The sequence below is a fragment of the Rosa rugosa genome, chromosome 6 (assembly GCF_958449725.1).
Source record: "Rosa rugosa chromosome 6, drRosRugo1.1, whole genome shotgun sequence".
In the NCBI taxonomy this organism is placed as follows: Eukaryota; Viridiplantae; Streptophyta; class Magnoliopsida; order Rosales; family Rosaceae; genus Rosa; species Rosa rugosa.
Window position 1 is genome coordinate 21,419,705 of NC_084825.1, and position 12,879 is coordinate 21,432,583.

General features: G+C 40.0%; 1 protein-coding gene across 3 annotated transcripts; it reads right to left on the reverse strand.

Annotated features, from left to right (window-relative positions):
- Positions 1–5,190: 5,190 nt before the first annotated feature.
- LOC133717838 (uncharacterized) lies at positions 5,191–8,045 on the reverse strand. 3 transcript variants are annotated; one of them, XM_062144580.1, is made up of 2 exons: positions 7,907–8,045; positions 5,191–7,066 (listed from the first exon to the last, which is right to left on the reverse strand). In XM_062144580.1, the coding sequence occupies exon 2, from the start codon at positions 7,017–7,019 to the stop codon at positions 5,874–5,876; it is 1,146 nt and encodes a 381-aa protein (XP_062000564.1). In that variant the 5' UTR covers positions 7,020–7,066; positions 7,907–8,045; the 3' UTR covers positions 5,191–5,873. The 3 variants fall into 3 exon arrangements, with proteins under 3 accessions (XP_062000564.1, XP_062000565.1, XP_062000566.1); XM_062144581.1 differs by having other exon boundaries at positions 5,191–7,091; positions 7,907–8,006; XM_062144582.1 differs by lacking the exon at positions 7,907–8,045 and adding an exon at positions 7,810–7,881.
- Positions 8,046–12,879: the final 4,834 nt, after the last annotated feature.

The following is a 12,879-nucleotide window of genomic DNA, read 5'->3' on the forward strand; positions in this document are numbered from 1 at the left end:
CATTGCCTTCCTCCACTTTGGATCCCCCAATGTATCCTGCACTTTGTTAGGTACTGATACAACAGATATTTGATTCACAAATGATTCATATGACTTAGACAACCTCCTAGTGGACATATAATTGGCTACTGGGTATTTTGATTTGGCAGTAAGAGTAGGTTCATATCTTTTGGCTGATTGACCCCGAGTGGTCCTATTTGGTAACACATATGGCTCAACATTAGACTCACTACTACTAGTACTAGTGGGTGGACATACCTCAAATGAGTGATCTTCAGTACCAGGAAGTTGTGAGTCAGGGGTAGAAGCGATGGCAGGAGGGGCAGTTGTGTCTTCAACTTCATTTTCCTGGATGTTTGGAGCTACTGCTTCAAGAGGTGGCGAGCTGAGGCTCTCAACTGGATCTGTCAAAATATCTCCTGCCTATGTGACTTCTTCTTCTTCTCCTTCTGATTCCTCCCCTTCTCCATGATACAGTTCTTCAAAATATGAATTCTCCCCCTGAAGAGCTGTATCTGAAGAGGAAAAATAACTCATGTCCTCAAAGAAGGTAACATCCATAGTGACATAGTACTTCCTGGTAGGTGGATGATAGCACTTGTACCCCTTCTGATACCCTCCGTAGCCAACAAACACACACTTAAGTGCCCGGGCATCCAACTTAGACCTCTGGTTTTTAGGAACATGGACAAAGGCAACACAACCAAAGACACGAGCTGGAAGATTATGAAATGAAGGCAAGGAGACATGGGATGCAAGAACCTCAAATGGAATTTTTCCCTGAAGGACGCTAGATGGAAGACGATTGATAAGATGGGAGGAAGCATGTACAGCATCGCCCCAAAGATACTTAGGCATATGAGCACTAAAGAGAAGGGCACGAGCCATATCAAGTAAATGACGGTTTTTCCTTTCAGACACTCCATTTTGTTCTGGTGTTTGTGGACATGTAGTTTGGTGAACAATCCCATGGGTTGTAAAAAACTCTTGGAAAACATGATTAACATATTCCCCCCCATTGTCAGAACGAAGGACTTTAATGGTGCTATGGTATTGTGTTTGAACGAGAGTACGAAAAGTTTGAAAAGCTGGAAAGACTTCATCTTTGGTTTTGAGAAGAGCAACCCATGACAATCTCGTACAATCATCAATAAATAACACAAAATAGCGCATACTCGACACAGTGGGCTCTCTAGATGGCCCCCAAACATCAGAATGAATCAACTCAAAAGGAGCAACACTTTTATTAGAAATACTAGGAGAATAAGTAGAACGATGACTCTTGGCCAAAACACACGTTTCACAATGTAAAGTAGACTCATCCATACCAATAAACAAAGTAGGCATGGTTTTTCTCATAAGACTAAAAGAGGGATGCCCTAAACGGCGATGCCACAACCAGATTTCACTTAGCTTATCAGAACTCGAAGTCAAAGCGGCGCGGGACTGTGCTCCTGGTTTCTCTCCTGCGTATGTCTGATCCAGATGGAACAACCTGTCCCTCAGATACCCCCGACCAATTAGCTCCCTGGTGAGAAGGTCCTGAAAAATCACATACATAAGATAAAAGGTTACGGAGCAATGAGACTCAGTATTCAACTGGGGAACAGATATCAAATGGTGAGACAAGTCAGGTACATATAACACATTATGAAGTTCTAAGGTGGGAGTAATACGAACTGACCCTGACCCTAACACATGAAAGGCCTCACCATTGGCATTGGTTACATAGGACACTGGTGGGGAAGACAATTTAGTAAAATATGATTTGTCATAAGTCATATGATCGGAGGCACCAGAATCAATAATCCATGTATCAGAACCAACAAAGTTAGAAACCTTTAAAGCCATACCAATTTTACCTCGACCAGCTATAGAGGCTGTAGGAGTAGCTCCACCGGTTGTGTGATGATCTTGGCCAACCACTCCATAGAAATCCGGTTCTTGGACCAATTGAACAGCAGCTGCTCTCGCCTTAGGACGATAACCTTGCTTTTTAGGTTTAAGGTGTGGGTTCAACTTCCAACAAGTCTCCCGAACATGCCCAAGGTCGTTGCAATAAGAACATTGAGGACGAGGGCGGTTGGTGAAGCCTTGTGGGGAACCTTGCTGATGAAGTGGGGCTGAACTCTGCTGTTGAAGGAAAGGTGTCGGTGGCTTGGCCTGAATGGTGAGGCTAGATTCTTCAACCTGTGCATGTTTGACACTCTCTTGCTGAGACTCATCCTTGCGAATGTATGTAAAAGTTGTGTTCAAACTAGGAGGGTCAGTCATTCTGAGCAATTCTCCCTTAGCACTGCTATGCTTCTCATCAAGCCCTCTTAGGAAGACATGGACCCTTTCTAGTTCTTTCTCCTTCTGGTACCACACAAGATCTTCCTGATTCTTGATCTTGCAAGGACGCTTCTGATCAATTTCAGCCCATACATTCTTCAGCTTGGTGAAATACACAGCTACTAGTTGCCCATTTTGTTGCATACTAGCAGCTTTACACATCAATTCATGAACCTGTATAAAATCAGACTCGTTGGTATACAAATCCCCCAATGTCTTCCATATTGTTTCAGCAGTCTCACACCCTTCCACCAACTGTAACACATCTTCAGTCATGGCTTTGAACAAGAGGGCCATCACAGATCCATCATCGTCCTCCCATTTAACATAGGCATCCACATCTTCCTCACCAGGAGCTTTGGTTGCTCCATTTACATGCCCCATCTTATGTATGCCACGAAGATGGACAGACATAATCTTCTTCCATGTTCGAAAATTGGTGCCATTGAGTTTTGGACCACCAAAGGAACCACCATCTGAACTTCGAACAGAAACCTCAATCTTTTGGACCTCATTGATCTTAGAACTCTGTCCTTCACTATCAACACCACCCATTGCACTAATACAATAGAAAAACACACAAATCCCAAAGTACGCAGCGGAAATAAGAAGGATAGAAGGCTCCAAAATAACAATAACAGAACCCTTTTTTTTTTTTTTTTAGGGTAAACCTGTTGTTGACCGAGTGAGGCGGGTTGACTCTGACAGAGTTGACCGAGTGAAGCGGGTTGACTCTGACCGAGTGAAGCGGGTTGACTTTGACCGAGTGAGGCCGAGTTGACCGTCTGCAGCTAGTCTGACCGAGTGAGGCGAGCAACCGGATGAGCGACGAACTAACGAGATCGCTCTCTGGTGTTGGAGACGAAGGCAGCCTCGACAGTGGGACAGTGGGCTGAGGACGGCGGGGCAACACGAAGACGCCGGAGATGAATTAGGTGACCGACGAACTGAAGGTGGATCGGTGCACTTGCTTGGCCGGACGAACTGCAGAGATCGGTGCGTGGAGACTGAGCAACACGACCCAAAGACGCGGGATCGGGAGGAGCGGGAGCGACGCGACCCGAAGATGCGGACGGCGATCTGGCCGACGATCTGGGTGCTATCCAGCGACGCCGGGAACTGACTGGAGAGATAACGGCGATCTGGAAGGATGAAGCCGTGCTTTTGTGAGAGGCAAACGTCAGCTGACGTCGATTGGAGATGAGACCCTGACAAAAGATGTTTTAAGACAATTTTCCTCTAATTAAGAGAAAAACAAAAGAGACAAAGTCCTTTTTTGGATCTTTGCTCTGATACCAAGTCAAATAAGACAAGATTGAGAGAATGAATTTTTTGATATGTAATTACACCCATTCTGTGGTGTATATAAACAGATTACAATCGTACTACAACGTACTACAACTATTGTGTACTACTGTACTACACAACATATACAAGGTAAGTAGTTACAACAATATCTTCCCTTGTGCTCTATTCCTAATAGGGAACGATGACTCACACTAACATATATAATATATTTTTGACATATTGTTCATCTTTTCCAATGGAGCGATCGAGGTTACTATATATGCTAGATTGCTAGTGAAACATGCAGTAGCAATCGGATGAAACAGGAACGGTGGACATAAATTACAATCACATATACAGTTAGAATTATTTATTTGAACTGAAAACATAGAAACTGAGATAGAATCTAATGACTGTCAACAGTGGCGTATCCAGGATTTGAGTATGGGGTGGGCTGGATTTAAGTGCATAAAAATTTTTCAAGCTCGTAAATTTTTTTTCTTTTGAGGTTTAGAACCCAGTGGGAGGCTCATCCTCATGCCTTTAATATTATCATTCAAAACATAAAACCCCTTAAATTAAAAGTTACAAGCATAAACTTGTTGTAAAATAATAAAAACTAACTGAATCGTACCCTCCGAGGCCCACTCATTTCAAACTCAGCAATCACACGAAATAAATTTTGATGGTTTAGTTTCTCACAATGGTGATGCTGCTGCTGGCTTCATTCGCAACAGATGATAATGGAAACCCAATTATTGATGGATCAAGAAGAATTGGTCATACAAAAATATCCGGCTTTATGTAAGTTACGGCTCTACAGAGAGAGAGGGGGAGCTTTTGTTTCAAACTCAAGGCATCAACTGTGGATGTGAGTGTAAATTTTTTTCTTTTTTCTCAAAAACGTAATACTTGTTTGGAGTAGAAAATTACTTTTGTAATCTTGATCAGGCATCAATAATCTGGATGTTGTTGCAAACTTGCAATGGCATTCACACCAAGCTCGAGATATGTTGAAATCAGAATAAATCGTAGATTGTTTTGCCTCAGCTTTCTCCAGAGATGTGATTAAGGTAGCCTTTCTCTCAGCCTTCTTTGTTCCTCAGTAACTATTGTATCAATTTTCGGGGATGAAAATTCTTCAGTTGAGTTGCTGATACAGTTTTCAATTTGCAAATCGAGGAATTAGTGGAAGTATGAATCAAAGATTGTTCAAGCATATGGATGCCACCCACATGATATACCGTTTTATTTCATATTGTTTAGTAAACCAAGAGAATAAAGACCACGAAATAAGTGCAGAGAAAGTGATAAAACGTTAGTAGAATGCTGTGTTGCTTAGGAGGTGAAACATTTAGCTCCTGGCATTTACAACAAAGCAACAACCATTCCATTTACTCAAGAAAATCATTATCATTGGCATCAGTAAAAGCTCCAATTCATATGACATCACTTTGTCAACTTGGATCATTGACCAATTCATTTTTCCAGTCAATTTGAAAGCACTGTATAAGAATGGTGAAATAATGGACTCTGGTTAGGCACAGAAATGGAATTGACAAATGAAAAGAAAGCAAGGGTGAGAAGCTAAACATAATACAGTGGAAAGCTTAATTTAGTTTTACAGATTAAAGCTGCTGATGATATAAACTAGCCTACATTTTACTTGCTGTATTGATATTCTAGCCATAGACAAATTCATAAACACTAAACCTCACTGCATAGGGGATTTCATCCCACCTTGCATATCAAAACCAAACGCAAGCATGAAAACTGAAAGCACCAGAAGAACCCAAAGACCATAATCATCATTCTGCTGCAGCCTGTCCATTCTCATTGCCCTCTGTTTTCATCTCTGGCGATGTATCTAACTCTGTGCGAACCTCTTTCTTGTCTTCGGAGACGAGGGTATCAGAAGAATCGATGGGGTCATGCTGAACTGCATCCTCCGTCCCATTTCTAGAGTCTGAACTGTTGGCAGTCTTGCCGGATTCACTTGTGCCATTCAACTCTTTGTTCTTGGTGGCCACTTCATTCTTTATTTCCTCATTCTTGTTGGCATCTTCATTCTTCAATTCTTCATTCTTTGTGGCATCCGTAGACTCCTTTATTGTTGAAGACCTGGAGTCATCCTCCAGTTGAGCTGTGCCATTAGATCTTAAGATCTTTTCGGACACATTACTCTCTACCTTATTGCTAGAAACTGTTGAATTAGAATCTGAGTGATAATTATCAGAAATTGTGTTATTAGTCTATTCCACAACCAAGGTTTCTCCGGCAATTCCCTCTCTAGTAGTCATACCATCCAATGTACCATTTTGAGAGTGAGCTGACACAGATACAGTTTCTGTTCCATTTGCCTGGTTGACTTCCAGTGAGTTGTTGCTTGATTCTGTACTCACATTTGTCGAGTTATTGTCTGCTTCTGGTATATCACCGGACTGTACTTTCATAGTTGCATTTAAAACTGAGCTGTCCACAGGATTGGACAAATTTTCATCAACTTTCTCTTCACTTGCAGCCACACTTACAGTGCCATTTTCGGCCGTACTACCATCCAACAATCTTGAATTGTTTTGGTTTCCATTTACATCCTCAGCGTAATTAGATTTTATCTCCTTTTCCAGAGAGCTGCTTCCAGAGTTCTCATTTCCACTTTCTGAACTTACTTTCTCAGTTTCAGCGCTTATAACTTGGGCATCATGGGTCACTGCACTAGAAGCATCATCCCCCTTGTAATGTTCCTCTCGTGCCTCATGAGCATTCTTATCACCTCCGTTGTTGCCTTGATCGTCTGATGAGTTATCATTTTCTGCTCGACCTTCTCTCTCTTCCCTCTCATTCCGGTCACCATCCTTCTCATCACCATCATCTTCTCTTTCTTTCTCTTCATCTAAAATGTCTTCTTCATGGTCAATTTTTCCTTCTTTTCTCTCTTGCTCATTTTCATCTATCTCATCATCTCCAGCTCCTCCCTCATCTTCTGTATCATCATTCTTGCTTTCCTCCTCCTCTTGCTCTTCTACATCATGCTTCAGATCCTCTTCTTCTTGCTCTTCTACTTCATGTTTTTGATCTTCTTCTTCTCGCCCTTCTACCTCATGCTTCTCTTCTTCGTCTCCTGCAGTTTCTTCTTCCTCCTCTTCCTCTTGTTTCACATTTTTACTGACGTCCTTGTGAGGAAGGTCTTTCCTCCCAAGTTTCAGAAGCTCACCTTCACTCTGGGATCTGATTGAGGCTTTTGCAGCTTTCTCATCCAACACCAATTTCTTATCATGGGAATGCTTAAGCTGATAAAGCAACCAAAAGCAAACCCCAAGGAGCAGGGCAATCTGCAAAATATGCTTCACCTTGATTTGTTTGGTTCTGTGATTCCTACTTGGCGGCTTCTTCAACATGATGTACACTTATCCTAGCAGTACCCTACCCCAAACTTGACTTCTCCCTGCATACATGCGAGTTTGAGAAACCTGCCTATATGATAAGTCTAATACACTCCAGAAGTCTAATAAATCCATATCATAAGAGTATAACTCTGCGATGCAAATCACTATGTTTTTTCTACTTTTAACAACGGTTAAATATCAACAGCATACAATGCAAAAGGATATACCAAATATGGCCATCTAATAAATCTTGAACTGTCACAATGTCTTGATTATCATTATGAAATTGACATTCACATTCCTCTAGAAACCTAATGTTAAAACACATCTAATTTGCCTCAACTTGGATACTGAACACCTTACAATCCTAATCTACACCAATTGGAGATCACAAAAGGGAAAGAGATACAGAACACCTCACAATCTTACATACACTAATTGGAGATCACAAAAGGAAAAGAAAATTACAAAAAGACAAAAGACAAAAGCCCCATTTCCTTCTCATAAGAAAGCTACAATCTTTGTTCAAAAAAGAAAACCCAATCCCAAAAATTTGGTGTGAACCACAAAAAAAAAAAGTGAACTTCAGAATGGCAATCCTAACTGGGCAACAAAGCAAAGCAAACCCCAGAACCCCCTTGAAGCAAACACTACCAGAAATCATCAATCAGAGAGATTGAAAAACCCATTTTACTCATCTATTTGCAAAACCCACCATCCAAAACAGAAAATCATAAGCATCAGAATGCTTTTGCAACAACAGGAGCGGTAGATATTCAAAAAATTAGAGAAATTACTGTACCATAAAAAATGGGAAATTGGGATTGAGTAATTGAACAGAACCCACCCTTGAATGGGGAACAAGAGGAAATGCGATAGATGTAGGAAGAAGAAAGTACCTGAGAAGCAAGCGGTGGGAGTCAAAGCGTTGAGTTGGAAATTTGCACCAGTGTGAGAGAAAAAGACTTTAAGGTAGTGAGAGAGTGAGCGAGCTTCTGTACTTTAGTGGAGACTGACTTCACCAGATCCCACTCCAAACAAGTGTAACCAATAAAATGAGGAAATCTAGTTGTTACTAGTTATTTTCAAAAAAAAAAAAAAAAGGGTTATTTCCTAAAAATTCACAATTTAAAAAGAAAATTAAAATGACAAATAAGAGAATGTTAGTGCTTCTTTTTAGAGCCAAACAAGGCTAGATATATTTTGGATTATGTTATAAGCTTGAGTTGATTACTTGTTCACAAATTTGATCACTTCGTAGTTGAACTGATTAATTGAAAAAGGAATAAAAAGCTGGATAGATAAAATTCTATTTGCTTAATGTGCAAAAACATGAAATTAGGGTTGAAACTCTATAATACCTTTAAACTTTTTGACAATAGAAATTAGGTACCTATAAATTAACAGGCTGGTGCCTTCAAAATATGTCAAAAGTTTCTCGTTGTCAAGTTCAAAAATGTGATTTGAGGATCTGGTGCAGTTTTATAAGTGTGTTTTCTTTTATTACTTAAGATATTTTTTTATTGAATGTGTTAGCCGTCATAAAAATTTCAGCTAGGTATACAAAATAGGAATCACATCCTAAAGTGTGACAGAATGATCACTATCTAAGTACTCTTATATTTCCAACATGAATCTCTAACAAGAACAAAATAAAATAAAAAATAGCAAGTACCAAAACATGAATCACTACCTTATGTAGAGGGCATTTCCATAAATATAATTGCCACTGTTAGAACAATGGATCAATTATTTCTCATAAATGATAACTATATTCATAGTATATGTGTGGAATATAATTACACAGAAATTATATGTAGAGCAAGTATATACTGCAGATATAGCAATATCCACATATGTGATATGTATATACTTGTTTACATATTACATAACTGGATGGTTAAAATACGACCAAATTGAGTGAATCAATAGAATTCATTGACTTGTAATCTTTTAAAAGGCTTTTTCGGTAATGTTATATTTTTCCCTACACGTTTTGTAGATATCGATATGGGAGTTCGTCCTACAGAATATAACTCTTTGTTCCAAGGTGTTGCAGTAATGCCTTGAAATGTCAATCCACGTTTCTCTCAAAAGTTTTAAAATGGAAGTGGAAGAAGAGTTCAAAATTGATGCAAGGATTGGAGCAGCCATTGTAATTAATCCTTATATAGAGATTCAATGCTTCAGTTTTCTCCTAACAGTAACAACTTTTCAAGCCATCTTCACTTTAAAATTTTCGCTTCAAGCTTTCTTCTTCTTCACAAAAGAGATGGTTAGAGCTCCTACAAGGCTATAACAGTATATGATAATTATGGTTCAAAGGTCAGCTCCATATATAGGCTCCATGATGGGAGCATGCATGTTAACGATCGCGAGGTTAATTTCTTGCCCGTTAATAGCAACGGCAACCTAGCTTTCCTCGTTCCCATCACAGAGCAAGATGAGACAGTAGTTATAGTTAGCGAATGCACGCCAGGCTCAAGAGCAAATCTAAACATTTGGGCACACAAAGTTAGCCCCTCAAGTGTGAACAAAAAGGGAGTTAGTTGTGGAGTACTGTATGGAGTAACCAACTAGGCTAGAGTTTGGTGCCACACAGCCAAACGAACGCATGCCCACCCGAATGTCTTTGGTGGAGATCCCAAAACAGCCTTCGCAGCCATGTTCAAACAAACCACACGTTTTGCAAGCACCCTACCATTTCCAACGTTTTCACCGAAGGAGTACCATAATACTGATAATAGGCAGCTAAAAGAGACTAGTGTAGACGTGTTCACATACTTGAGCGTGACAGCCACGTCCATGTGGAGCGAGTGACTCCAGCGTGGGGCGTATTCTGACTCTTTGCGCGCTCTCCAGACGAAGGCTTTTAGAAGACCAGCGCATAGACGTACACTTCTGCAGACGTGACTCTCTGAGCCAGAGTCAGTGTAACTGCTGGCACTGACTCCCATCGACCCCGGACACTTATAAATAGGGGGTTCACTCCTCATTTGCGCGGTACTGATTTGCTACCTTTTACTTTCCCACCTAAAATTAATGTATCCTGCGCTCTTTGAGCGTTGAAGGAGCGAAGTCCGGACAATTTCGGACTTCCTCTTAACGACTTCGACCTTTCCTTACAGCCTTCGATGAGCAGGATGCGTAGCGGGAAGATAGGCGGAAGGCATCCGCAGATCCAGTCTACATCGAAAGCACCCCTAAACAACTAGCATATATACCATATATAAGCTAAGCGCCTACATACATGATCTCTTTTTCATAATATTGTTGAAAGAATCTTTTTTAGCTGAACCTATATGATCAATTTTGCAAAGACGAAATGGGACTATTAGACTAGTTATAATACATCCAATAGAACATGAAGATTCATTGCTGGCTTTGCTTGACGTTTTTCAGCATGTAACTTTGGCAAACCAAGTTGAATTAATTGATTGCTATAAGGGAATGGATAGATTTAATTCAAGCACTGCGGCTTGATAATGTCATTATCGAAAGCTAGTGAGTCCTCAGTAGTCCAAGCAATCTCTTCTACAATTCCAAATTCGTCCAATATGGGAATGTGCTTGATGATTTTCTAGCATTCTAGCAAGTATCGCCTCTGTTCCTGACTTCCTGTGGTAATATTTTCATATGCTCGTCAGTCTTGCAATAATGTTGCTCATGGGCTTGCTAGCTAGTTTTGCTTTTGAATCCAATGTATACCTTGACCGACCCGTATACTCACTCTCCAGAAATTATACTAGATGCATCACTAACGAATAACCATCGTCAATGATTTCATAAAATTTATAGTTCTTCTGTTAAAAAAATATATCTAACAGTTATTGTGGGGTCAATAAGGAGATATTTATCTAGGAAGAGATCACCTTAACGGAGATATCTAGTCAAAGCGGGAATATCTAGTCGAGATAGAAATATCCGATCGAGGCGGAAATGTTTGGTTGAGGTGGAAATACATAATTGAGGCGGGAATATCTAGTCGAGGAGAAAATAAGTAGTTGTTGAAGAGGATCTCAATAGGAAGGAACCCTTCAAATAGGATCTGAGTGAGGAGAGATTTGCTCAAGAAAAAGACCGGAGTGAGGTACAATCCCTTTGAGATACAATCTATTTGAGACTCAATCCCTTCGAAGGATAATCCTCTCACAACGAATCCAAATGAGACAGAATTGATCCGCGGATTATTAGCTATGAATGATTAGGAATCAGGATACAGGAACCCCCGTGACCAAAAACAAAACAGTCATGGAGCTTCTTACCCTTGCGGCCGAAGCGATATAACTGCTCCATTTGTTATTAATTGTGCAGCTCCCTTGGTCAAAACCTCCATACAAGTACCTATGCATGGGAAAATGTAAGTATATTGGACTCTCACCATTCAACACATACTTTCCCAAGGCAAATAGGAGATCAGAAGTTGCAAAGGATTAGGAGAGTAATTCTCCTGCTTTTCCGGTGACTCAAGACGTTTGCAGTATCGGATCACTAAGAGAAGATCAAGGAGGATCATCTCACTAATCTTGAGTTAAAGGTGGTATTCATTCCATATTACCTTGCATGTAGAATTGATATGCATATCAGTTAAATTGATTTAATATGCTTATCTGCATTAAAAGGTTTTTAAAGATGCATATCAAATCCTTTCAAAAAAAAAAAAAGATGCATATCAAATAGCGATTGGATTTTGCTAATAGTTAGAAAGTATTGAGTGTTGATACAAATCAGTTTTAAAAGCCTTCCTTGTTTATCTTATTTAATATGAAAAGGAGATTTGATTGAGGGGGAGTCTTGCTCCTCTATAAAAGGCTTTGAAACTGATTTCATTAGATAGAGTTTTTTTGTGTATCAAAATTGTTCTTCTGTGTGCTGCACATGTTTACTCGAATCTTTTACTGAAGAAAAACTCTCAATGCTTGTTTCATATATTCTCTTGCATACTCTATCATTTCCATAATTTGTTCTCAAGATCAATGAGATGATCGAGTGCAAGGAAGATTGAAGATTGTCTTGTTTACATGTTGTGTTGCTTAAGTCAGAAGTTAGAACAGTTGTAAAACAAGTTAGCACTTGGCTAATTGAAAGTGATTGTTTTGAACAACACTACTTGTATACTGTAAACTTGATTGTTTCATATTGGATTGATTTTTCGTGTTGGCTACGTCAAAAGCCACACAGTGAAGTTTCCTCAGTGGAGAGGTTTACACTGCGTTAGCAAATCCTGTGTATTTCTTGGTAAATTAAGCCATTTTTTGTCAAGCAGTTCTATCGATCATATTGCAATATTGTTCTGTTTGGTATTGTCATTTGGCATCAGAGAGGGTTCTAGAACTTTCTAGTGATCCCAGGGGAGATGAAACATTCACGTGATAGGGCTGCAGGTGGATCAGTCAACAGTCTTCCATGGTTTGATGGGGGTTGTGAAAAGTACACACAGTGGAAGATCTACATGAAATCCTACCTCTTTGCACAAGACGAGCATGTTTGGAACATTGTTGAAAATGGCTGGAAGACTCCGGTGGTTCCTACCAAAAGTGAAGGCTCTTCCACAAGCATTCCAAAACCAAGGAAAGACTGGACAGAAGAAGGGGTGCGCGATCTTCAATCGGATTTCAAAGCCAAAAATAGCATATTCACAGCTCTATCTGAACGAGAAAAACTGAGGATCAGTCATTGTGATACCGCTAAGCAAGCTTGGGATTTACTTCAGACAACCTATGAAGGTAATAAAAAGGTACGGGCTCAAAAACTGCGAAGTCTGATTTATGAGTTTGAAACTATGGCTATGGGGGGATGATGAGACTGTAGATGACTTTCATGGTAGAATTCTAAAAATTGCTGGTCAGTGTCGTAGCTTGGGAACACCATT

Bases quoted from the DNA above. Each gene is read 5' to 3' on its own strand.
- LOC133717838 (XM_062144580.1), bottom strand. From the start codon at position 7,019: ATGTTGAAGAAGCCGCCAAGTAGGAATCACAGAACCAAACAAATCAAG.